Source organism: Oryctolagus cuniculus, chromosome 15 (assembly GCF_964237555.1).
Source record: "Oryctolagus cuniculus chromosome 15, mOryCun1.1, whole genome shotgun sequence".
Classification (NCBI taxonomy): Eukaryota; Metazoa; Chordata; class Mammalia; order Lagomorpha; family Leporidae; genus Oryctolagus; species Oryctolagus cuniculus.
Window position 1 is genome coordinate 47,048,693 of NC_091446.1, and position 27,494 is coordinate 47,076,186.

Genomic DNA, 27,494 nt, shown 5'->3' on the forward strand with positions numbered 1-27,494 from the left:
CATCAACACAGAAGGTGAACAGGTGTCAAACTTTTCAAAATTTTAAGAACCGGTTCAAGAAAGGATCAGCAAGTGTGTAATTAGAGTCAACATGTCCTATTTAGCTGACATAAATGTTTGGTTTTCTAACTCTAAACAGCAAGCTCTTACTTATTAAAATTTCCTGAATGTTAGCAAGAACATAACAAACAAATAAAAAAATGACAGACTGAAACACAGCAATTTGAATGCAGAACTCAAAAACTAACCCCAGTTTGCCCGCTTGGTGATTCAGAATAGACTGCAAACAACAATGCAGAAAAGTACAGGAAAACCGGAAGTAAGGACTAGGTCTGACTTAGTTTCCGAAATTTGCCTTGAAAAAATGTTCTGCCCTGTGTGTTCTTACAATGTGATTGTAATGCTTCTTGCACCAGGTTTCTCTCCCCTGAAACTGGCAGACGTTTAAAAATGTTCATAAAAATGTGCTACATAATTCTCTTGGGAAATTTGTTCTTGGAATCCACTCTTTTGCTATGCGAAACACAAAAGGCCTATCAGAGGCATGTGTGGACTGAAAATGGGTACTGGGCCCACAGCCCTGAATGAGCTCCAGCCAACAACCAGATTCAATTTGCTAACCATCTGAGCTAACCATCTTGAAAGAGCTCCTCAACTGATGCTGCCTAAAGCAAAGAAAAGGTCTTCCCCCAAATCTTGTGGTAGTTGAAGTTTTTGGAGCAAATTAAACAAGTGTAGTGTTAAGCTACTACACTTTAATGGTTTGTTATACAGCAACTGACAATTAGTATAAGTACCTAGTTTTACAAGTGAACGTCTTTGTTTTTTCTATATGGCAATAAAAATACACCCCTAAATGAATAAACATTTGACCTAATTACTTAAACTTGTAAAACTAAAATTATTTTTGTTCCAAAGTATGCTAAGGAATGACTCAATTTGTCAAAGTAATGATGAATCCTAAGTCCTGATCATTCCAGAACTTTTAGCATGACATTTAATTTATGAAATAGTTTCAAGGGAAAAACACAAAGGTACATTTTTAAGAAACCATGTATTGATCTTGGCTTGAATATCACATTTTTTGCCAGCAGGAAAGTATGCGACCCAGGATTCTTTCTGTTCCTTGTTTAAACATGACATTGTGGTGGCCTGGTGGATTAAGCTGCCACCTGCAATGCCAGCATACCATATGGTCAGCAATTTGTACTCCAGTCTTTCCACTTCCAATCCAGCTCCCTGTTGATGGTCTGGGGAAAGCAGTGGAAGGCAGCCCAAAGGTATGGGCCACTGCCACCCATGTGGGAGACTTGGATGAAGTCCCTGGCTCCTGGCTTTGAACTCACCAAGCCCAGGCCATTGCAGTCACCTGAGGAGTGAACCAGCTAATGGAAGATCTCTCTCTTTCTTTCTCCCTGTCTTTTATTCTGTGAATGTGACATTCAAGTTAGTAAAAATAATTTAAGAAAAAATATGAAGTTACAAAGGATTCAGTGTATAAGTAATTTTTTGTTGTTGTTGTTGACAGACAGAGTTAGACAGAGAGAGAGAGACAGACAGAGAGAAAGGTCTTCCTTCTGTTGGTCCACTCCCCAAAGGGCCACTACGGCCAGCACGCTGCGCCAATCTGAAACCACAAGCTGGGTGCTTCCTCCTGGTCTCCCATTGCGGGTGCAGGACCCAAGCACTTGGGCCATCTTCCACTGCCTTCCTGGGCCACAGCAGAGAGTTGGACTGGAAGAGGAGCAACTGGGACTAGAACCCGGTGTGCCAGCACTGCAGGCAGAAGATTAGTCTAGCAAGCCATGGCGCTGGCCTCCCTGAGTAATTCTTAACTGGACATCATTAAGTCATCACACTCCTCAGGTTGATATTCTATATCTTCTATTCGACGACTTGATAGCTTTTTAATCTTTGGCTGGTTTTTCTTTATTTATAAATACTCTAAAGTGAATACTGTAGCATAACAATGAATGAGTCAAACTATGTCAAGAATTAAGTTGTTTTTGGATAGAACAAATTTCCAGCTTAACCCAGACTACAAGAGCCAGAATAATCCTATTATTAAATGTGTACATAAACCCAGGTATCAAATGTATCTCCCCAAATGGCCACAATGGCCGTGGTTGGGCCAGGCTGATGTTGGGAGCCAGCAGCTTCTTCTGGCTCTTTCAAGGGTGAGCAGGGGCCCTAGCAGTTGGGCCATCTTCTGCTCCTGCACATCAGCAGAGAGTTGGATCAGAAGTAGAGGGGTCTCAAACTATTGCCCATATGTGATGCTGGCATTGCAGGTGGAGGCTTAATCTGCTATGCCTCAATGCAGGCCCCACCACTTAATATTCTTGCAGAGTGTTTAGGGTGTGAAAATGATTTGGCTCCAGAACTCATGTGGAAAGAAGTTTAGCTCCCAAAGTCTCAGGTTCAAGGAACTAAGCAGGTAGAAACTTAATCTAACAGTGGAATTTAGAGGTGGGGCCGTTGTGAAGTGTTCACATTGGACTGGATCATTAAGAAGGAACCATGGTGATTGAATTTCGATGGCTTTTTGAGGAGAGAAAGACAGAGAGAACGCATTAGACAGACAGGCAGAAAGACATGCTCACTGTCTCCTGTCCTGTGATGCTCTGAGAAACCTCAGTTCTCCATCAGCAAGAACAACACCACCAGAAGTGAACCTCTGGGATGCACCTGATGCGAAACTATGAACCTCTAGAGCTCTGAGATAAAATAAACCTTTCCTCCTTCATGAAGTGAGGGTGCTTCAGATATCTTTTACTGTAACAAAGAGCTGACTAGGACAAAAGCTTAGTGCAGGTCGTGACAAACTGGAAATTTTCTATAACCTTTGGCCATTAATTTCACTTCTATCATTACTCCCAATCTGGAGCCTGACCTGGTCTCTAGTACTAAACTGCCTGGTACATAGAAAGATGCTCAGTCTATAGTTGGGATAGAGAGAAAATGACATCCCTTGATCCTTTATAATAGTAAGTCCGTGCATTCTCCCTGCTCCACAAGCAGCCTCCATCTCCTTTTACTTCCCATGATACACAAAATACTGTTAAACAGTCATCACGATGATTCACTGAATTTAATTATTGTGATTCAATAATTCTCTTGTGATCTCAGAGGTACACTAGTCACATAAATTAACTCATAAACATAAATTAATGCTAAAATATTATTTTTTCATCATTTACACTAAGCCCTTAAAAGATTTTAGTGGTTACCACGTCTACTAATTTTCCTACTGAGATTCTACAAAATACTATCATGATTTATGAATTTTGGTGATTTATATCTATTGGTCCCAACAAGTTTGACTAGCTTTTTAGTCTGTAAAATAACTTCATTTAACTGAAAGTATATATTATTTTCTTCAGTTAATGCACATAACAATTTCTTTTTCCAGTTTTTTTGTTAATACAAGGCATGAGACCAGTGATCATTCATGATAGTTGACACAGAAGTTTTCAGCTTTTTGAAATCTATTATGAGTAAAGCTCTCACAGATATAACAATGGACAAGAACTCATCAATGAATAAAACTGCACTGTAGTTTACATTTAAGGTTAGACAATGTTTCAAATATTCAGAGGACTTCCCAACTCCACTTAACCTTTTTTGCAAAAAATTTCAAATGTCTTTCAACAAAATCTGTTATTTTGAGACATGTTTGCAACATAGAGGGTTAAATGGTATCCAGAGAGACAACAAAAAAACAGTCAACAAAATTCACAGGAATCTGACTTCTCTAAAATGGAAAAAAAATACACACATACATATACGTATGTATATACATACACCCTTTTTTAATGTTTAGGAAATTTTGATAGTTTACCCTCGGCAGGATATTTGTTTGCCCTATGAATCTTTACTCTTCTGTATGTACATCTACCACCTAGGAAGGTCCACGGTGTGAATTATGAACTAATGGGAATTTCTATCTCCACTAGCATTTTTAAACGTAGAAAGAGTGTGGAAATATGTAATCATTCAACACCTTTCTTCTGCTCCTGTAAGAGACATCTTTAAGGGATAGGTATTTATATTCAGGAGTAAGCATACTCTCCAATAACATTTTGGAACTCTAAGGGGCTAAAAACATATCCTGTTGACTTATGTGTCTTGTGATTTAAGACTACAGGTGTATTTAAGGAAATGCTGGAGCTATTTCCTAGAGGTTCCCAGAACACTTTGACCATTGATCCCTGCTGTGATTTAGTGGTGAAAAAATTTGTCAATAACGAAGGGATTATCACTTCAAGACACAATTCATACTTTGTATAGGATGTAATTACGTATTGTGACCAAAAACTCACCTTTAGTATTTGAAAATACGTTGCACATATTTTTCAAGATTATGTAGGAAATTTTGTTACTATTGATTCACATGTCTGCATAAACATTTGAATGGGATGCAGTTTAGCTTAGCCAGGATATCTAAGGAAGAAGATGAGAGCGTAATTACCGGAGTTCTTAACTCAGGAATGGCAGCCTGGTAGGTGAGTGGACAACAATCCCGAGTGTTTGGCACAAGGACACAGGGAAGGAACATGGGACCCAAGTCATCGCCGTCCAGGACATCCACGGTGAGGGTGGTTGTGGTTGTTCGCCGCTCGTTCAGATTTTGTGCACGGTCCTGTGAGATGGAGAAACAAGCAGCACAGTGGTTCACAGATCGTAGGTACCAAGTAAACTTCTATTTTTTTGTTTGTTTGTTTGTTTTCCCTTTCTTTCGCTTTAAATGATTCATAGGTAACTCATTCAAACCAATAGTTTAAAATGGTGAACTGCACTAGAAGCTGAAATCAATGCACTTTTTTGAAGGTGTGAGGGGCTTCAAAAAGTTTGTGGAATGATGGAATTAAGAGAAGTTTATTTGGTGCAAAAAAATTTTGAAGTCTGTGTATATGAGAGGTCTTCAAGAAGGTCAATGAAAATTGACTCTGGAAAAACCACACATGGATTTCAAAACTCTGTTGCCCTACAATAAAGCTATCTTTAATATTTTCATGAAATTTTTGAAATACCTTTACATGTTAAAGTAGTTTAGCTATTTTTTTAAAGATTTATTTGTTTGAAAGTCAGTTACACAGAGAGAGGACAGGCAGAGAAAGAAAGAGAGATCTTCCATCCATTGGTTCACTCCCCAATTGGCTGCAACAGCTGGAGCTGTGCCAATCCAAAGCCAGGAGCCAGGAGCTTCTTCCAGGTCTTCCACATGGGTGCAGGGGCCCAAGGACTTGGGCCATTTTCTACTGCTTTCCCAGGCTATAGCAGAGAGCTGGATTGGAAGTGGAGCGGCCAGGATTCAAACTGGCGCCCATATGTGATGCCAGCACTGTAGGCAGTGGCTTTACCCACTGCACCACAGCACTGGCCCCAAATAGCTCAGCTTTTATAGATCTTAATCACTGGGGCCCTCACTCACATGGGAGACCCAAAGAAGCTGTGGGCTCCTGGCTTTGGCCTTGCATAGCCCTAGTCATTGTGGCTATTTGGGGTGTGAACTAGTGGATGGAAGATTCTTAGTCTCTCCTCCCCTCTCTGTAACTCTGCCTTTCATGTAAATAAAAAATAAATCTTGAAAAAATAAAAACTGAAGAAAGGCCAGAGAGTCTTGACTCACATAGACTTTAAATATGCATTCCTCATTCTGCATGCACTCATGGCAACATACAGGCAAACAGGCCTACTGGCTGCAAAGCAATTCCCTACACTAGTATGAACAAGAACTTTTGGCTAACTTTCAATCAGCTTTGGAATCTCTGAAGGTGGTTATTATTCACCAAAACAGCAGAAAGGATATACTCATAGTGTCAGAGTAAATGCACTGGCAGAGAGGGTAGTATGGAAGTTTGCCTCTCAGGGAGTTCCAGCTTCTAGACAAAGCTGGAATCCCCTCTGTGCTACACCCAAGATAGAATGGGCCCAGTAATAAAGTGGTACTAAGAATACCCATAGATCCTCATTTGAAAAGTACCACAGAAATGCATGACTCTACCCATTTCAGAAGAGTGGCTGTAATTCAAAAGTTCATTGCTTTGGATGAAGAACACAATACTGTTAGAAAGGAAGTGACCTGATCTGTCCTCTCTGTCTGATAAGGTGACCACACACGTCTCCTCTCTCCTCATTCCTGTGAAAGGAGAGGAACCTACCCTGCTGAGGAATGCCATCTAGAGGTCCCTAACAGGCCCTAGGAAGTGGTCCCCCAAACTGTACTACTAGCCCGGCATGTTGCTCAGCTTTCTTCTTTGTATGCTGTCACCAAATCACTGCCATGAATACTCAGGAACTCCTTTTACCTGGGGTCTCAGTCTGTCACTAGCATCTGTTCTTTAGGGTATCATCACTATCCATAGAGTGGATACAGGTGCAAAAGCGAGCATGCAGTTTCCAAAATATGTAGTGGAGGTTTCATCTCACACACAGAAGAAATATTACTTACAAAGCACTGAACTGTGAAATCTGTATTTTTAAGTAGGAAAAAAAAAAAAACCCTAGAGGACTTACTATGAGTGGTGATATATTAACAAGAAATGTCAACAGTTTTCTAGACATGTGAGGACTGATCATAATTTGTCACCAATATACAATAAAAAGGAAGAAAGGCGAAGTCTCATGTACTCTCACAACTTGTGAGTACATGAAGGAAGTGGTATTCCACAATGTTCCCCCAGCTTATCATCAGACTTCACCTGAAAAATCCATCTAAAATAAATCTTTGGCAATTAAATTAAAAGCCAACAGTTAAATATACTTCGATCTTTCTTGTTAACTGCTATTGTACAACACTATGCTGACTAAACAAAATGACATCCTAAATTTTGAGTGGTATAAATAAAATAACTATTTGTAACAAGCATTTTATAAGATTTCATTGGGCTTACATTTTTGTTTATCACTAGGTGAGAATCCAAAAAGACTAAAAATGACCAAGAAATTTCTTTTGGCTCAATACCTTATTTTCCCTCTCAATTTGTTTTAGTCTTTCATTTATTTAAAAATGGACTTAAATTTTAATATTAGAAATAAGATAACATTTTATTAACAAAGGAAACTGTGACTGTAATTGGCATGCAAGGGGCAATCACTGTGGCGCAGCAGGTAAACCACCCCTTTGAATACCTCATCCCTCATCACAGTGCAGAAATCTAAGTCCTGCCTCTGCTTCTGATCCAGCTTCCTGCTAGTGTGAACCCTGGAAGGCAGTAGCTGATGGCTCAATTACTTGAGTTTATGTCATTCATATTGGAGATCAGGACAGAGTTGAAGGTTTCTGGCTTTGGCCTGGCTGTTGTAGGCATCTTGCGAGTGAACTGATAAAAGATTCTCTATTTCTCTCTTACTGCCTTTCAAATTAATAAAAATAAGTGAAGTTTAAATAAATAAAAAGTGATCCATATCTACTACTATGGACTAAATTTTGTCTACCTCCTACCCCTGCACCAAAATCCTATGAAGTAGTCACATATCCTCAGTCTCATTATATTTGGAGAGGGGTCTCAAGAGGTAATTAAAGGCAAGCCGGCGCTGCAGCTCACTAAGCTAATCCTCCGCCTGCGGCGCCAGCACACCGGGTTCTAGTTCTGGTCGGGGCGCCGGATTCTGTCCCGGTTGCCCCTCTTCCAGGCCAGCTCTCTGCTGTGGCCAGGGAGTGCAGTGGAGGATGGCCCAGGTGCTTGGGCCCTGCACCCCTGGGAGACCAGGAAAAGCACCTGGCTCCTGCCATCGGATCAGCGTGATGCGCCGGCTGCAGCGCGCCGGCCGCAGCAGCCATTGGAGGGTGAACCAACGGCAAAGGAAGACCTTTCTCTCTGTCTCTCTCTCTCTCTCACTGTACACTCTGCCTGTCAAAAAAAAAAAAAAAAAAAAAAAAAAAAAAAAAAAAGAGGTAATTAAAGGCAAAACCCCTGATAAGGATGGGGGTCCTCAAAAAAAAAAAAAAAAAAAGATTTGTGTCCCTTTAAAAAGGGGTACTTGTGAGCATTCTGCCCCTGCCTCTCCTCAGATGAACACGTAGCATAGGTAATGCGAGCAAACAGAACGATCATTTTCTACAAGACCAGAAGTTATCCTGCACCAGAAACAAGATGGTGACCTGGGGTTCCTAGCACCAGACTTAAGAGACAATGAATATCTTCTGATTAAGTTACACAGTCTATGGCTTTGTATTATAACAGTTTGAGCACATTAATACAACTATTTCATTTAAATTACCTCAATATGCTTTTTGTTTCATATATCATTTATAGAACCCCCTACATTAAAGACTTGTTCACATGAACATATTATCTTAAATATATAACAACTGTGATTTCACATAAATGTAGGCAATAGAAGGTAACATGAACACAAAGACAAAAACAACATAGAAGCTGAATCTAAGGGTTTAAAAGGACACCCATATCTTCAACACAGAACCAACTAATGTATGAAGCACACTAAGCATTGTGGGATTTGATACAGCTAGAACATTCTGTAGTGCCTCACTGGGAGGTGCATTGATCTGGTTCCTGAATGTTTAGCACCACCTTTCTGAAAAGGCTTCAAAAACCCTAGGTACCTAGTATTTCAGTACAATGAACAACTTTCTAGAATTACATTACAACATGATCCCCAGCATATCAAAGACGCTTGCTTGTCTTTAAATGAGTTTTTTACTGAGTAGGTTGAAGTATTAATATACTACAAAGAGCAATTTTATTTCAAAAAGAAATATTTATAGAAAGCCAAAAACTTGCTTTGATAAACGTGTCAGATAAACTGATTCACTGCTACAATCTACTGTTTCTACAAAGTAGAGTTTTTAAAATAAAAAAATATTTCAACTGGGGCTGGTGCTGTGGGTTAAGTATCCGCCTGTGGCACCAGCATTCCATATGAGCCCTGGTTCTCAGCTGCTCTACTTCTGATCCAGCTCCTTGTTAATGACCTGGGAAAGCGGTGGAAGATGGCCCAAGTACTTGGGGTCCTGCACCTACATGGGAGACCCAGAAGCAGCTCTTGGCTCCTGGTTTCAGATCAGCACAGCTCCAGTCATTGCAGCCATTTGGGGAGAGAACCAATGATGGAAGACTTCTCTCCCTGTCTGTGATTCTACCTCTCAAACAAATCTTTAAAAATAAAATAAGCCTTTCAGCTCTGATTGTGTTGAAGCTATAAAAACCTCTAATTGTTAGATGATATAAGGTTTTAATTCTTTCTTCTGAAATAAAAATCTCCTGTTGTAAAATTGTCAACTATTCTTTGATCTAATTATTAATACACTTTAGTTTCCAAAATAAATATCTGCTTTAATGATTAGCAATTTATTAAATAAATGTTGCTTTCTGAGGTAGGGCCAGAAAGATGTGTTCTCTAACAAATAAGACCAAATTATGTGAAAATCGGTTTTAAAATTAGTTTGAGATAGACATATTAATGCTCCACTTTATTTCTTAGGTAATGGCAAAAGGAACATTGGAACAGATTTCTCACATTTGCATATTCAGTACTCAGGTAGTTTGCACTTTAACAAAACAGCCAGAAGCATCTACCAAACACACTCTCAGATACATATATTTAATACACATTATAACTTTATCAGTTCTTTGCACTAGAGGAAAGAACGCACTATAATCAATATACCCCAGAGCCTTTTGACAGTATGTTGTTCACTGAAGACCAGAGAGGTGTTTGTCTTGCTCCTGGTTACCAATGATAAACAGACTGTCACCGACTGATACTATTATATTTCTTTACTTATAGAACAAAAAGGTCTTTCTCTAAATCATTTCAGAAATGAGTTTCTTTTACCTTGAATGTATTGTTTTCTTTAAAGAATTTATCCAATTTTCCCTAATTTTTAGACATAACAGTAGACAGAGTAGTATTACCTTTTACAGATTCATATGCTTTATGTATATTTACTACTCAAATATGCTACAAGTATTTGTTAATTAAAACCATGAACTACCATCCTTTCACTGTATTCCCATGCCCCAGAAAACACCCAAGAAAACTGCAGAGCTGTACATAATGACTTTAAACTTCACACTTATTCCATATTAACAGAAGTGAGTTAGGAGGAGGTTGGGTGTGTATATTTCTGAAAATTTGTTTACATAGGTGGAAATCTAAATGTATAGAAAATTATTTTTACATATTCAAACCCCTATAGTTTTCAATGCTTACAAACAGAATATGATGATTAAGGGAAAGTATAAAAATAGAGATTTATTTTTCATAAATTATATCTTGTTATGAAAGACCACAAACATCCCTTCTCTATATTTTGATTTGAAAAATAGAGAAACTGCTTTTCATAAAATTCAGAAATTACTTTATGGTTCTAAATAAAATGTAAACTTCCCTTAGTTCAAACAGTAACTCTTGAATACCAAAGTGTTCTTCATATTTATTCACAGGGATAGTAAAACAAAGAGAGCTGGCATTGAGAAAAATCTACATGTAAAAAAATGAGTCTCATAGTTTTGTCATATAGGGTAATGAATCAAAAACTGGAGTTAACAGTAAGAGAATTTATTGTGACTTCAACAAAAATGAAAGTCACTGATCATTGTGCTTCTCGGACCTTTCCCTAGACCCTGCCCCTCCCCTCAGGTTTTTCCCTGAAATGACCTAATCACACATCGTGTATCCACTGAAATGAACAGCATGGGCAAGAATATTGCAAAATTCTCAAGAAAACAACGAATGGATTTTCTAATGTTTTCCAGTCAAAATACTTTCAGCTTAATTAAGAATCGTAACATGTTCACATGCATAAAAAGGAATTTCCCAACTATAAGTAATTTTAGTGGTTACTTTGAAAATCAGTATCATCTTTGTATCATAGGCATAGTCAGGTCAAAGAAGAGTAATATTCATAATCTGTCACCAGACTGTTTAGACTTTTAGAGACCATTTACTTTCTAGTAAAAATTGATAACTTGTATTTCAATATTCCTTATGCTTCCACAATAATATATAGGCTTTTAATACATGAGATTACACTGTGCATTGCTTTTTGTATTATTAATAAAATATTCATAGAGAAATAGGAAATAACAGATCTCTATCTTAGGTATCTATTTTATATACTTGAGATATCTGTTTACGGGTACCATTATCTTATAAAAACATAGAGGTGTGAATTATATTTGTATTAGTGTTGGTAAATATGAGAACAAAGCAGCCAGTGATTAACAATCAGCTCACATTATAAAAGCAAAAATGTTCTTTTAGGCCTTATCAGTGAACCTGCTTAGCTTTGGTAAATGCAATTTACAGTCTGCACTCATTTAAACAATTTATCCATGGGTTTTTATTGATATATATATTCTAACAGAATTGCACCTTGGAAAAATAGATGTACCATTTTGTTTTTAAATTTTAAATTCTTTTTGGAAATTATTTTTATTGTACAAATTTGATACAGTAAAATTCATCATCTTATGATGAAATAAATATAATTGTCACAAGATTTGGAAATAAATTGGCGTTATTTAACAAAACCCAGCTCTCAGAGATAGGAAGCATTAATTTGTAGTATTTCTCACTTTCCATAGTATAAATGCTCCCAACAAAGACACAAATATGAGGTCAGTGAAGTTCATATTAAGAGATAGCCACAATTGTCCCTCATGCAAGTCTGAAACAGCATCCCAAGTCCAAAACACACTGCTACAAGCAAATTATATACTAAAAATATAGGGTCCGGATCAGTGTGGTGGTGCTTTCAACAGCAGTGCTGGTATCCTATATCAGAGTGCCAGTTCGAGTCCTGGCCACCCTGTTTCTGAACCAGCTCCCTGCTAATGTGCTTAGGAAATCAACAGGGAGTGACCAAAGTGTATTGGCTCCTGCCACCCTTGTGGGAGAGATGGATGGAGCTCTGGGATTCTGGCTTCGGTCTGGACCAGCCCTGGACATATTTGCCACTTGGGGAGTAGATCAGTGTACGGAAAAATCTCTCCAACTCTGCCTTTCAAATAAGTAAATCCTCAAATTGCAGTGTAAATTGACACTTTTCTTTATTATTTGTGAGACTGTGATGCATAGCAACACACTGAAAATAATCTGACATTATTTACAAAGATTAAAAGTATTTGGGGCCAGCACTGTGGCATAGTGGGTAAAGCTGCTGCCTGCAGTGCTGACATCCCATATGGGCTCCAGTTCGAGACCTGGCTGCTCCACTTCCAATCCAGCTCTCTGCTATGGCCTGGGAAAGCAGTAGAGGATGGTCCAAGTCCTTGGGCCCCTGCACCCACATGGGAGACCCAGAAGAAACTCCTGGCTCCTGGCTTCGGATTAGCTCAGCCTTGGCTGTTGCAGCTGTTGCAGTCATTTGGGGAGTGAACCAGTGGATGGAAGACCTCCCTCTCCCTTTCCCTGCCTCTCTTCCTCTCTCTGTGTAACTCTGACTTGCAAATAAATAAATAAATCTTTATAAAAAGAAAAGTGTATGCATGGGCTGATGCTGTAATGTAGCAGGTAAAGCTGCTGCCAGCAGTGCCGGCATCCCATATGGTTGCCAGTTCATGTCTCAGCTGCTCCATTTTTAATCCAGCTCTCTGCTATGGCCTGGGTATGCAGTAGAAGACGGCCCAAGTGCTTGGGACTCTGAACCCAAGTGGGAGACACAGAACAAACATCCTGGCTTCAGACTGGCCCAGGTCCTGTCATTGCAGCCATTTAGGGAGTGAACCAGAGAATGGAAAACTTCTCTCTCTGTCTCTGTCTCTCTGTAGCTCTACCTTTCAAATAAATAAATCTTTACAAAAAAGTGTATGTATATATAAGTGGATACATGGAATATAGAATTAAAAGTTTTTCATGGTATAAATTATTCAAAACCCTTGCATAGTTTATTTTTGTAATATGAATTTTCTACAATGCTTCTTTAGAGATTTATGTATTTGCTTGAGGGGCAGATATACAGAGAGAGAGGGAAAGGTCTTCCATTTGCTGATTCACTCCCCAAAGGGCTGCAATGGCTGGAGCTGAGCCCGTCCAAAGCTAGGAACTTCTTCTTGGTCTCTCATACAAGTGCAGGGGCCCAAGCATTTGGACTAGCTTCTACTATTTTCCCAGGCCATAACAGGGAGCTGGATTGGAAGTGGAGAAGCTGAGACATGAATTGTCACCCATATGGGATGCTAGCACTGTAGGTGGATGCTTAATCTACTACACCACAGTCCCAGCTCCAATATGTTTTATCTGTGTGTCTCTACCTACAATTTTATCATCACTCTGTCCCTCTAACCACAAAGACAGTTCCCTTTCAGCTGAGACTAAAAATAAAAATTAAAGCTGGCACCTTATTGACACCTTTGTTGCCTATGAACTTGTTCCAAATAGTTGATGGAGGATATTTTCATTTTGTCATCTCCCACTAATTTTCTAACCTGCTACATGAATTAGGTCAAAATATTTAGGAATCAGGCTGGCAACAGAGTCATACTGCCTGAATTCTTGTTAAAAATTTTACTATTTTAGAGCAGTTTAAGGGCACAGCTTAATAGTGAGGGAGCACCCCTCCTGTAATACCCATATCCTTCTATCCCCATCACTAACATCCCTCATCAGACTGGTATTTTCATCACAATTGACTAACTTCTCCTGGCATCAAAATTCCCCAAAGACCATAGTTTACATTAGGGATCAATCAGTCTTGCTGTTGTACATTCCATGGGTTTAGACAAATGTGGAACAACATATACCCAGTTTTCTAGTGTCATACCGATCTTGTGACTGCCCAAAAGATCCTCTGGATCCTTTTCCGCATCTCTTTATCCTTCCTCCTACCACTCAACCTCTGGCAACTACTGGTCTCTGTACTGTCTGCACACTCTTTCTTTTCTAGAACACTACATATTATAATAGGAATGATACCTTATGTAGCCTTTACAGAATGGCTTTATTCCTTAAGCAATAAACATTTAAGTTTTCTTGATAACTTTACATGGCTTGATAGCTGATTTCTTAACTGCTGTTTCCAAACATGGCCCTGCGACTACTTATGCCAATTCTTGAACGTTGGTACCTATTGATAGCCAGCCCTGTTACTCATTGGCACACATGCTAGTCCATTCTTCCCCTTGCAGATAAATACATATTTTTCCCAGGTCATCAATGTGCCCAGTATAAACAGGAGATGGCGATCTCATGCCTCTTTGACATATCCAGGCTTCCTCAACCCCCTTCCTTCTGTGCTGACTGATATGACCCAGATCTGGAAAGACCAGCTGGGTGGAGGGGAGGGGACTCTCAAAGAGACTCTTCTCAAAGAAAACAAAGTGGAATCAGCTAGAATAAAAGGAATCCTATTTTTGTTCCCATTCCACCTGCTTATGCTCAGACTGGAAATGCAGTTGTGATATTGATTGCTGTGATATTCAACTAGCACCAGCAGATAAAGCATTGAAAACACAGTCAAGTTTCATAGAAGATACGGTAAAAGGATAAAAGGACTCTGAGATCTTGGTGAGATAAACAGCCCAAGTTATGCAATTCAAGGACATTTTTTAATTAATAGAAATACTGCTGTTAATAAATGCACACATTGTAAAAGGGAATATTTTTTCAGGTTTTCTGCTGTTGCTCTTAACATATTATGATAAATTTCTTAAACTTCAGTTCTGGGCATAGTAACTAATACCTAGTAAGCAAGTGCTCAATAATTGATAACCATGGGGAAAAGAACTGTCAATTAGATGTGTTTCTGTATCATGGGTATACTTTAGAGTCCATTAGAGAGTTAACTTCAATGCAGACATGCCATCTTTTGAGAATTCTATTCAGAAAGTCAGGGGATAAAGTCTAAAAATATCCATTTTTAACATACTCACAAGGCAATTCTACTGCATTTATTTGGTGGATCATATTTTGAGAAATATACCAGGATGGACAATCAACATATTATTAGAATTTGAGTGATAAATGTGACTGAAGTACATGGTGAATATCTTTTTTTGTGCAAAAATAAACCCCTTCAATTTCCATTTTCCATGAATTTTTTGAGGTGTCTTTGTGTGCTGACTGGAAACAGTTTTCTCAACCCCACTCCCTTCCCTTCCCCATCTGGAAGAATGGTTACATTCCACTGAAGGCAAGGGTACTACTTTGAAATCAATCCCACCAAGCCCACAGAGTGTCCCACACATTCTGGACAAGTCCTAATTTTATGAATTCACAGGAGAAATATAAAACACATTGAATACTCACATTGGCTTGGACAATCACAAAGTAACGAGTCTTATCTTCATAGTTGAGCCTTTTTCTCAACACTACATTTCCAGTCAACATGAGGGGAATTTCAAAGGTGTCATTGGATGTCTGAAAATATTAAACATGCAGAATTCAGATCACTGATAGAAGGCATGTTATAGAAGATAAATTAGATAACTAGAAATCACAGTTTTGTCTTCTTGTAAGTTATGTATGTTATGAATATCAACTGAAGATAGAATATGAATATAAGCTTCAGATTTAAATTTCCTATCACTTCAAAATGTTTCATTTTGGGGCTGGCACTGTGGTACAGTGGACATCCCATGTGGATGCTGGTTATACTCCAGGCTGCTCCACTTCCAACTCAGCTTCATGCTGCTGGTTGGGAAAAGTAGCAGAGAATGGTCCCTACACCCATGTGGGGGACTGGAATGAAACTCCTGGCCCAGCCATTTGGGGAGTGAACCAGTGGATAGAAGATCAATCTCTCCTCCCTTCCTCTTTCTTTCTCTCCCTCCCTCCTTCTCCCTCTTTCCTTCTCTCTGTAACTCTTTCAAATCAATAAATCTTTAAAAATTTTGATTTTCATTTTGATCCGTAAGTTTTTCTAGAGAGCTTTGATGATGAAAACCAGGAAATTTGGTCCTGTCTTGGCTTTTATAAATTATGAGGGTTATTAATCTATAATTCTGTTATAATAAATTGAAGCATAGTCATACAGCGATCTTCCTTTATACCAAATTTTTTCATCTTTTTTTAATAGCACAGAGTTCAAAAACTGAATTTTATGATTTCTATCTAATATCACTTTTCAACATTGGTTCCCAGTCTATATTCTGTATGGTATATTTTTTAAATACAAACATGAACTTCAAGCATTGTTCTTATAAAAATATCTGAGTAACAGATTGTTTTGGGTTCTATAACTGCTGCTTATTACCTTAAGGCTCTTATCCTGTCAGGGACTGAATTTCTTCCTGCCAGCCAACATGCAGATCATAGAATATCTCAAGTGTTTTCCAGTAATACTAGTTTCTTATAAGTAGCCCTTAGTATAAGAATTCACCCTGACAGACTGTAATTTCAGGATCAGTCTCTTTTCCCTAAAATACCTTTACATCAATCTTATATTTTAGTGTCATTTTGAAGACTCATGGAATAGTGTCTCAAAAATTGCAAAAATAAGTTTAATTCCAGCAGAGAAATCATTATCTTCATTTTGTTATTACTTGGTAAGCTGTTTTATAGAGGTATGTGTGTGCCTATGGTTGTATGCATTGGATAAAACATCTCACATAGATCCACATTAGCTTGCACCGAAAGGAGGGGGAGGAGAAGGAGCAAACAGAATGGAGAACAAACTTAAGGGACCAAGAGGAGGAGAGGGTAGGGAAGAGGAGAAGGGAGGATGGGAAGGGGAAGTTGGAGGGGAATGGGAATGAAGGAAGCAAGGCAGATTGGGTGTGTGTGTATGCCTTCAACTCAGTTTAAGTATATCCTTAAGAATCACTTAAGAAATGAAACTTTAGATACAGTAAAAATCTCATTCAGAGTCTCAGTCAAAAGAATGAAGGTAAACTCTCTGCTTTGCCTATGAGTGCATGCTCACGTCACACACACACACACACACACATACACATTATAACCCTTTACATGGTTAATATATATTTTAAATGATTCATTCTATGCTTTTATAATTGGCTATGCAAATTATTCTTGAATGTAATAATTTAAAATTTTAAAATATAATTACAGATATTGTATCTTGAGATCAGATATTTGACATTTTTTACTCAATTTTTGCTTCAATTTTTTAATTAAAACAGTGTTTATCTGTGAGTATGGCATTTAGTTAAGACTGGGGAGTGTCAAAATGACTTAACCTGAGTATTTAGTTATGGGAAAAGCCTCAGTTAATAGTTGCCAATAAACATTGTTTTTTTTTAAACTTTTATTTAGTAAATATAATTTTTCAAAGTACAGTTTATGGATTACAATGGCTTCCCCCCCCATAACTTCCCTCCCACCAGCACCCCTCCCATCTCCCACTCCCTCTCCCATTCCATTCACATCAAGATTCATTTTCAATTATCTTTATATACAGATCAATTTAGTATATATTAAGTAAAGATATCATCAGTTTGCACCCACACAGAACATAAAGTGTAAAATACTGTTTGCGCACTAGTTATAGCATTACTTCACATTGGACAACACACACTCTCTACTAAGAAACTATTGGAACTCATTATGAGAAACAGTGACTTGATCAGCTCTTGTCCTGACGGTTGATGTACAATGTAATACTTTATCCATTTTAGTATTTTTTTTTTTTGTCCTAGTACCATTGGTTGAACTCTGTAATTAACACACAATTATTCTTAGGTGTTTAAATTTTAACTGAAAAGTGATCCCTGTTAGGAATTTGGAAAACATTATGCTGAGTGTAATAAGCCAATCCCAAAGGGACAAATACCACTTGTTCTCCTTGATAGGTGACAACTAACTAAGCACCAAAAAGGAAACCTGTTAAAGTGAAATGAACACTATGAGAAATGGTGACTTGATCAGCCCTCACCCTGACTGTTGATGAACAACTTGATATGTTATCCCTCTTAGTATTTTTTTTTCTTTGTTCTACTTAATACTTTTGGTTGAATACTGTAATCAATATACAATTCTTCTTAAGTGCTGAAACTTAACTGAAAAATGATCGCTGTTAAATGTAAGAGTGGGAATAAGAGAGGGAAGAGTTGTGCAATTCGGGACATGCTCAAGCTGACTTGCCTCAAACGGTAGAGTTAGAAAAAACCAGGGGATTCCAATTCAATCCCATCAAGGTGGCATGTACCAATGCCATCTCACTAGTCCCAGTGATCAATTTCTGTTCACAATTGATCATAATGATAGGACTAAGAACCAAAGGGATCACATAAACGAGAATAGTGTCTGCAAATACTAGCTGATAGATTAAAAAAGGGAGAGAATGATCCAACATGGGAAGTGAGATACACAGCAGACCCATAGAATGGCAGATGCCCTAAACAGCACTCTGACCGCAGAATCAGCCCTTAAGGCATGCAGATGCGGCTGAAAAGCCCATGAGACTATTTCAGGCATGGAGGCATGGAAAGCCAAGACACTCTGGGAAAAAAAAAAAAAAAAAAAAAAAAACCTAAATGAAAGATCTCCACGAGTGAGATCCCAGTGGAAAGAACGGGTCATCAAAGAAGGAGGTACCTTTCTCTGAAGGGAGGAGAGAACTTCCACTTTGACCATGGCCTTGTCTAAATATGATCAGAGTCAGTGAACTCAGGGGTTTTCCATAGCCTTGGCAGCTCATGACAAGAGCCTAGGGTGATTACTGAGGCCATAAACAAGAGTGTCAATTTGTTAAGTCAACAACAGGAGTCACTGTGCACTTACTCCTCATGTAGGATCTTTGTCCTTAGTGTGCTGTACATTGAGATTTAATGCTATAACTAGTACTCAAACAGTATTTTTCACTTTATGTTTCTGTGTGGCAGCAAACTGTTGAAATCTTTACTGAATGTATGCTAAACTGGTCTTCTGTATATAAAGAGCATCAAAAATGAATCTTGATGTGAATGGAAGGGGGGAGGGAGTGGGAAAGGGGAGGGTTGCGGGTGGGAGGGACGTTATAGGGGGGAAGCCATTGTAATCCATAAGCTATACTTTGGAAATTTATACTCATTAAATAAAAGTTTGAAAGCAAAAAAAAAAAAAAACTATTGGAACTCATAGAAGATTTTGACAAAGTAGCAGGATATAAAATCAATGCACAAAAATCAACAACCTTTGTATACACAGGCAATGCCACAGCTGAGTTATGGGAATATTTTTATTCAAATATAATGTTACACCAAAAAGAGAAGAAGTCCCCCTCCTCTGCCTATAAATGTCCAATGGAATTTAAAATAGCATAATGATACCTATAATATTTGCATTTTAACATATAAGAAAAATTCTATAAAAACAATATTTCTACTGGGTCTATGATGACAAATTCTGACCCATTTCAAAAGTATTTATTCTATTTTTTTTCTAAGCCATCTAATTAGTTGAATATATGATGGACAGTCTTATTTTGTATTATAATGGAGGTATAAAAAAGCAGTATTTTACAAAAACTCTCATGAACATCCTGTGAGTTCCGACTTCATAGACCCCAAAGTCTCTTCCTTAAGGCCTGCTCACCCCACCATCTAGCAGATGTCCTGCACTACCAGACCCAGCTGAAGAGTCGCCTGGTTCTTAGTGATGAAAAGGAACGTGAAAGGTAAAATGGACTGACAGTGTTCACAATAAAGGATTCTTTTTCCTTGAGCAGGACAGAAGTAGATAAGGATTCTTCGCAGTCAGTCTTCTGAATCTTCTCCTAGACCCATCTATACTTTCCCTTGTAAAAATCAATTTTTAGCAAAGATGCCTGCTATGTCAGTATAGCAAAAATCCCTCACACTGAGTATCTGATCCCACCGGGCACCTGATCAGATTCCTTATCCTCCACCTCCCTCAGGTGTTATATGATCACCTTGGCCTATCTTCAGCTAGGTTCCTCTTAGGCTGGTTTATGCAAACTCTCCCTTACCTCTGATGTCTACTCTCAGTTGTTTTTCATCCATAGATCCCCACACTGGTCTTTGGCTAGCAATTTCTACTTTTCCCTCCTGTATTTGCAGTTGATCCCAGCTTCAAACCCTCCACTAAAGGACCCTCAAACATCCCTATTCCTATAGTCCAGAACAAAAGCGTTCCTTACCATGGTTACACAAGTGTCACTGAATAGTCGTTTTTCTTAACAACTGTTTGAAAGGCTCTTATAATGAAGTGTTAACTACATTACTTTCTTTTGACATAAGAGAAATAATAGGATACGCTTCTGGAACACTGTCCCCACATTTTATCGCTATACACATCTAACACAGCATATCAGAAAATTATTTCTCCTTGTTTTCATCATTCAGGCACTCTGGCTAATGGATGTTTCCTCCCTACATGTTTTTCTACTAACACCTGCAATGGAAGGGAAATATTGTCCTGTGCACTGGTCCTTTGAGGTCATATTTCACTAGTTGAAGCAAGTAGTTTCCTCCAAGTAAGAGAAGTACATTCCTGGCAAGTCTCCAAAGAGAAAAAGAACCAGAAATTTTCCATAAATACATGGATTTGTGCTTTAAATTAGGTGAATCAATTCAGCATCTCTATGCCCAAACTTTTTCCTTATTTCTATTAGAAGATCATTTGAATTGTAATGGAAAAAAGAAAAATGAAAGACTCAATTTTAACTATTATGATTTTGTTTACAGACTGAATAAAAGGGCTTGTTATGGTGAATAGTGCAACATTTTGAGTCATTGACATTTTATGATTTTCAATAGTAAAAGTGTCCCATCTTTCCTCACTTTGCATTTCCAGTAAATTGTTCATCCTTTTCATAAAGACATCACAGATAAAATAAGAAAGTGCATAATAACGAAATGGCCATCTTCAATTTATCATAATTTAAAATCAGAATAGAACCTGCACTGCCTCTATTTTGTATGGTTTGTAGAAAAACAATTTAAAAGCACCTTTTCTGGTGAACTCAAGGGGCTTCCATAGCCTAGACAGCTCATGGCAAGAGCCTCGGGTGATTGCTGACGCCATAAATAAGAGTGCCAATTGTTAAATCAACAATGGGAGTCACTGGGTACAGGCTCCCCATGTAGGATCTCTGTCCTTAATGTGTTTTACTAGGAAACTTAAAAACAACACTACTAGTCAAACAATACCCTATACCTTGTGCAGTTGTGTGAGGGCAGCCTGTTGAAATCCTTGCTTAGTGTATACTAAGTTGATCTTCTGTATATGAAGGTAATTGAAAATGAAACTCGATGAAGGGTGGGATGGGAGAGGAAGTGGGAGAGGGGAGGGCCGCGGGAGGGAGGGAGGTTGGGGGGGGAGCCACAACAATACACAAGTTGTACTTTGTAAATTCACATTTATTAAATAAAAAAGCACCTTTTCAAAGTAATTCTGTTTAAATCACATTCAAAATTACTATAAAAACATTGGACATTATATCATGTTTGACAGACAGTATTTTTAGTCCCTGCCTCCTATTAAGCAATTTATATTTTTGTGTAATCTCTTTCACTTAATCATTGGCAGGACCTCTGACTTGTTTTCAATCAGTAAAATATGACTTTGGTGACTGGTTGTCACTCTATGATCACATTATATTACACAAAGCTCGGTCTTCCTAACAGACTAGCCTTACTCCCCTTGATGAACCAAGTGGCCCTGTTGGGTTAGACCACACAGAGAGGAGCTGAGGGTAGCTTCTGAAATTTGAGAGCTGCCTCTAGCCAGCAGACCAGCAAGAGGCTCTGTTCTACAACCTTACATAAAGTAATTCTGTCAGCAATCTGATTTAATTGGAAGTGGAGCTTTAGTCAAGTCTCCGTATGAGACATAATCTGGCTAGCACGTTCATTGCAATCTTGTGAGAGCTGAAGCACAAGGTCCATTTAAGCCTGTCCCATGCTAAGTAAATTGTTTACACATGTCATGAACTGTGCGAGAAAATAATACTGTATTATTAAAGTCACTAAGTGTGGTAACTGGCTATATAGCAGCAGATAAGCTATACATTCTGCTGCCCCTAAAGTCTTGTTGGAAGGATTGGTAGTGATAAACAGTACTGATAATTGGTCCTTACAACATTCGCTGAGTCTTGAACTTGATAATTATGATGTGATTTTATATGCTGTATTCTTAAATACTTTAGGAACACGCCTGCACAATGGTACCCATGTGTACTGGAAAGCATTAGCCTCAATGTTCATAAAGACCAGAACGGAGCTCAATTTCCAATGCCTTCTCTAATTCTTCCCTTCTTAGAGACAACATGGTATGAGGCAGATATGAAACGTTATTGTTTGATTACAGACGAGGGCAGGTGCTGAACCAGCTGACAGTGTATTACTACAGATTCACAGTTATGGACGGAATGAACACGTGAGCCTTTCCTTGTAGTTAAAACTGTGAAATGCTGCCATCACCCTTAGTATTACCCAGTATTTAGGAAAGTCAGGATGGTTCAAAACGCGAAAAGACTAAAAACACAAGTCTTCTAAAGATATGTGGACAGGAACTCTTTGGGAATTAAAGTCTTTTCTTTAATATAAGTATTCATACTTGAACCAATCCTTTCACAAATAGCATCTACCAATTCTTAAACACCTCCCCACCACCACCAAAAAAAGTGTTTGACTTCCCCAGAGAGAAAAACAAAGTAGGCATACTCCAAAGGGAGCAGACACTTGGATAAAGAGATGACATGGGTGAGAGTCCTGTCTTATGGCAGTTGTTTTGAGGGACGGCTGAGTTTTTGCACTACGCGAGAATAGTTAAAGTGATGATACAAAGCCTGCCATCTTTCTTGCCTGAACAATCAGGAATTGGATTTGGGAATTATCAAAGGTGATGGAAGCCAAAAGGGACAATATTGGAAAGAATCTGGTAGAAAGAACACGGAGAACAAAATTCCACTTATGAACTGTGAGTTTCCAAATCTCTGGTTAACCATTAACACACACTTGCCTGGGGCAGACTAAAAGCAAATCAACTAAGAAACAAAATAAACTGACTGGAGATTTGAGCTGCACTCAGATTCTTAATTTTCAGTCTGAATTCAATCAGGTTGTCTGATATACAACTCAATGATTAACAAACACTACTCAGAAAATATAACCAAAGAGTCTCTCTATGATCCAACATTTACAATAACCAGGATATAGTACAAAACAAGTTGACATAAAGCAGGAGATATGCTGTCTTTTCAAGATGACAGACAATCAAGGAAGAATAATGTTGGAACAAGCAGAAAAGAATACTTAAATAGCTATTATAGCTATCCAAGGATGAAATAAAATCCTTACTATAAACGAAAACATTGCACTTATCAGCAAAGATACAAACTACAGAAATATGAAAAAAGGGCCTGAAGAATATAAAATCTGAAATTAAAACCATAAACAAAATACCATTGAATAGGTTTACCAATAAATAGATGGGGCAAAAAAAAATATGCAGTGACTTTGACTATAGGTCAATTAAAAATACCCAGTTTGGGGGCCAGCGCTGTGGCATAGGGCTAAAGACGCTGCCTGCAGTGCCAGCATCCCATATGGGTGCTAATACAAAGTCCTGGCTGCTCCACTTCTGATCCAGCTCTCTGCTATGGGCTGGGAAAGCAGTAGAAGATGGCCCAAGTCCTTGGGCCCCTGCACCCACGTGGGAGACCCAGAAGTAGTTTTTGGCTCCTGGCTTTGGATTGGCTCAGCTCTGGACGTTTCAGCCATTTGGGGAGTGAACCAGCAGATGGAAGACTTCTCTTTCCCTCTCTGCCTCTCCTTTTTCTGTGTAACTCTCACTTTCAAATAAATAAATAAATCTTAACAAACAAAATGTCCAGTTTTGGGGCTGGCGCTGTGGCATAGCAGGTAAAGCCGCCTCCTGCAGTGCTGGCATCCCATGTGGGCACCAGTTCAAGTCCCAGCTGCTCTGCTTCCAATCCAGCTCTCTACTGTGGCCTGGGAAAGCAGTACAAGATGGCCCAAGTCCTTCGGACCCTGTACCCACACGGGAGACCCGGAAGAAGCTCCTGGTCCCTGACTTCAGATCTGCCCAGCTCCAGCCATGCAGCCATCTGGAGTGTGAGCCACCAGGTGGAAGACATCTCTCTCTGCCTCTCTGTATCTCTGTCTTCAAATAGATAAATCTTTAAAAATATACATCCAGTTTACAGAACATTGATTATAATATATTAAAAAAAACTTTTAACAGAGACCTAGGGGCCTAAGGAACAATATCAAAATGAGTAGGATGCCACTAATGGGAGTGCCAGAGATAAGCATCTCAGAGGCACATCAGCATGCAAACATTGACAAAATCAGGACTGATAATTTCTCTAATTTGCGAAACATATCTATTCATAAATTCAAAAAACTTAGCAAACTCTCCAAAAAAGATAATTATAATGAATACTACATCTTTCTATGCAAATTACAAGTAGTCAGCATTAAAAATTAAGTTGAAAACAGCCAGAGAAATATTTTACTTTATGTACAAGAATCATGATTCAAATCCCCAGTGATTTCTGATCAGAAACACTAGAAGCAGTGTTTCAGGCAATGGAAATAATTATTTTTAAATATTTGTGCATTACTATAAGGCAGGAGTAATATTTGCAAATGATTATAAGGGTCATGTAGATAACGTAGATGAGTAAAGCAACTGTGGTCTAAGTGGACATATTTACCACTTGAATGGTACAGTTCAATTTTAGCTAATGACCATCTGACTGAAAATCAGGATCAGTATTACGATTTTGCTTCTCAAGAGAGGAGAGAAAGGTAGATTCAAAAGAAATTTCATGATTTTAGATACTGGCTCAAAAATTGTTTAAAATAATTTGTGGTCAGAGAAAATGTGAGTCAAATGAAATTTCAGATTACTAATATCTGATACTGCAAACTGAATCATAAATTGTAAGCTAGATGAAAACAAGCAAGCATACTGCGATTATTTAAGTAAGACCGACCAATCTGTTTTCTACCATTTACTTTACAGTGTGAGACTAATCTGAAAGAAATTATAATCATGATTACAAAAGCTAGAATTACTCACATTTCCCAGATAAATAGTGTTTGCTCCACATTATTTTGACATTAAAACATAAGCCAGAGGAGCTAGTGTTGTGGCACAGCAGGTTAAGCCACTACCTATATTGTCAGCATCCCATATCAGGTACCAATTTGAGTACTGACTGTCCCACTTTTGCTTCAACTTCCTGCTAACCTGCTTAGGAAGGCAGCAGGGAATAACCCAAGTACGTGGGACCCTGACACCCATGTCAGAAACCCAGATGGAATTCCTGTCTCCTGGCTCCCTCTTGACCCTACTCTGGCTGTTGTGGCTGTTTGGGAAGTAAACCAGGTGACAGATTTTTCCATCTCTCTAATCTTTCCCTCTCTCTCTGTCACATCGATTTTCAAATGAGTCAATAAAATAAATATTTTAAATGAAAAAAAGAACATCACGCTGTTATGAGAACAAAAAATCACTAGAGTTATAAAAATGGTAGTACGTAAAAATAATCAGGTATTTCCTTCAGAGTTTCTAAAAGAAAAGCAGCTGGTGTTGAGGTTTCCACTGAGTTCACTTATCCCTGTGTAGGTAATAAAAAGCACTTGTTTTTGTTGCTAAACCCATAAATCATTAAAAGGAGAAAGCATTCAGAAAGAATTTCTGCACAGCTAACAAGGAATTTCATCCTCACAAAATACTAAAATTCTAAAAAGATAATTTGTGTATTTCTGTCTCAACTATAATCTAAACCTTGAGTATATATTTATTTATATGTTTTTGGGGTTTTTTTTTGCAATGTAATGCAACATTTATTTCCCTAAAATACATACACTGATCATTCTATATTGACTGATTTCATTTTTTGTTTAATTTTGGGAAGTAAGGATTAGGAAATGGCCAAAAATGTAAGTTAGAAACATAGCATACTCATATAATTAATTGTTAAGGAAAATCTTTAAAGAGTAAGCTAAGTGAATAGTTTAGAAACAGAAAACACAGTTAACTATTTCTGACTACTGTTTTGAAAAGCATTTCTCTTGTCTTTTGCTCCCCTGCTGTCTCTCTGGTCTAGAAGGCTTCATTTCTTGTATGACCATTCCCACATACTACTCTTCAGTCTCACATACTCAGCAAGTTCCCAACCCATGGTTTCATTTCTTCTGCTGACAAGCACATTCAGAGTTTACTTTGAGAAAAGTGTAAATAAACCAAATGACTTCAACTGCTTCCCTTAACCATTCTAACCTGCATGCATTTTCTCTTTTCATTTTTATCCTGTATTTGTTGGCAACTTTAACACATGTCGCACAACTGTTTCATTGAAACACAACACATAAGAGTTGGAACACATGTTGCCCTGAAATTGGATGGCAAAACCTAGCAGTGGCCAGATAATATTGGACAGATCACTCTAGCTCCTTTTCTTGCACAGAGTGATGCTGCTCCTAACCAATGTCTTTGCAATGGGAAGACGAATGACTTTATGATTCACTTAACTCACAATAAGTTTATAAAGCACATCTTGTCCTGAATTCTCAGTCCTTGTGAGCTATATAGTCCTTTTTTCTTTAACTTTTTTTTTTGGTTTTTATTTTAAATGTAAGACATAAAAAGGAGAAAATTCAGAGTATAATGTTAACTTTACCAGTTTATATGCTTATATTAAACATAAAAAGATAAGTGTAAAATGATTAATCTCACTAAAGAAGTGGTTTTAAAACTGTTTGGGAGGCCATGGTATCCCAAGAAATTACTTCGGAAAAATAGGGGGAGAATGGCAGATAAGATTTCAGGTCTACATTAAGGTAAATAATTCTGAATCTTTCTGTTTTTTATGTTATTTTGTATTATTTACATTGCTTGAAGAAAGGAGATCATGATTTAAAACACAATGTAATAATCTCTGGTCTGATGGAAAAAAAAGGGGGGAGGAGGAAGAAGAGGAGAAGGAATAAGGAGGGAGAACGGGGAGAAGGAGGGAGAAGCAGGGAGGAGGAGGGAAGAGGTGAGAGGGAGTAGGAGAGAGGAAGGGGGAGGAGAAGAGAGGAATAGGGAGGAGGGAGGAAAGGAGGAGAGAGGAGAGAGAGGAGGAAGGATGAGGTGGGGGGAGGAAGAGACAGAAGGGGTGGAGGAGGAAGAGACAGAAGAGGGGGCAGGAGGAGGAGGTGAAAGAGGGAGAAGAGGGGGAGGAGAGAGGAGGCAAAGGGAGGGGGAAGGAGAAAGAGAGGTAGAGGAGGAGGAGAAAGAAGGAAGAAGCAAAATAAGAAAAGGCCTACAGCTGTGAGGAGATAGATACACTAAGAGGCAGTTAGGTCAGGTCCCTATCAGAATGAGAAAAAGGGGGGAAGTCTTTTTAAGAGTGCATGAAAATATTTATCCTCAAAAGCTACCTTTAGCAAGACAAAAGTGTGGATCTCACCCTTATGAGTCTAGTCTTGCCATGAGAAATAGAAATAGAAAGAAATGACCTATTCTACCCTTCTTAAGGCTGTTTCGTTTTATCTTGAGCAGTGCAACAGGATTACATTCTGGCCTCTGGATGGGATTTCTCCCCACTCTTTGCTTGTTCCTTGAATTGTGCTTCAAAGACTCCACTTCATTTTCTCAGGTCT

General features: G+C 38.4%; 1 protein-coding gene across 1 annotated transcript in view; it reads right to left on the bottom strand.

Annotated features, from left to right (window-relative positions):
• Positions 1 to 27,494, bottom strand: part of LOC100356485 (protocadherin-15) — a 1,660,811-nt gene that overhangs the window by 460,886 nt on the left and 1,172,431 nt on the right. The window contains 2 exon segments of the mRNA XM_070057681.1: positions 4,472 to 4,642; positions 15,220 to 15,330. Of these exon segments, the coding sequence (XP_069913782.1) occupies positions 4,472 to 4,642; positions 15,220 to 15,330 (282 nt within the window).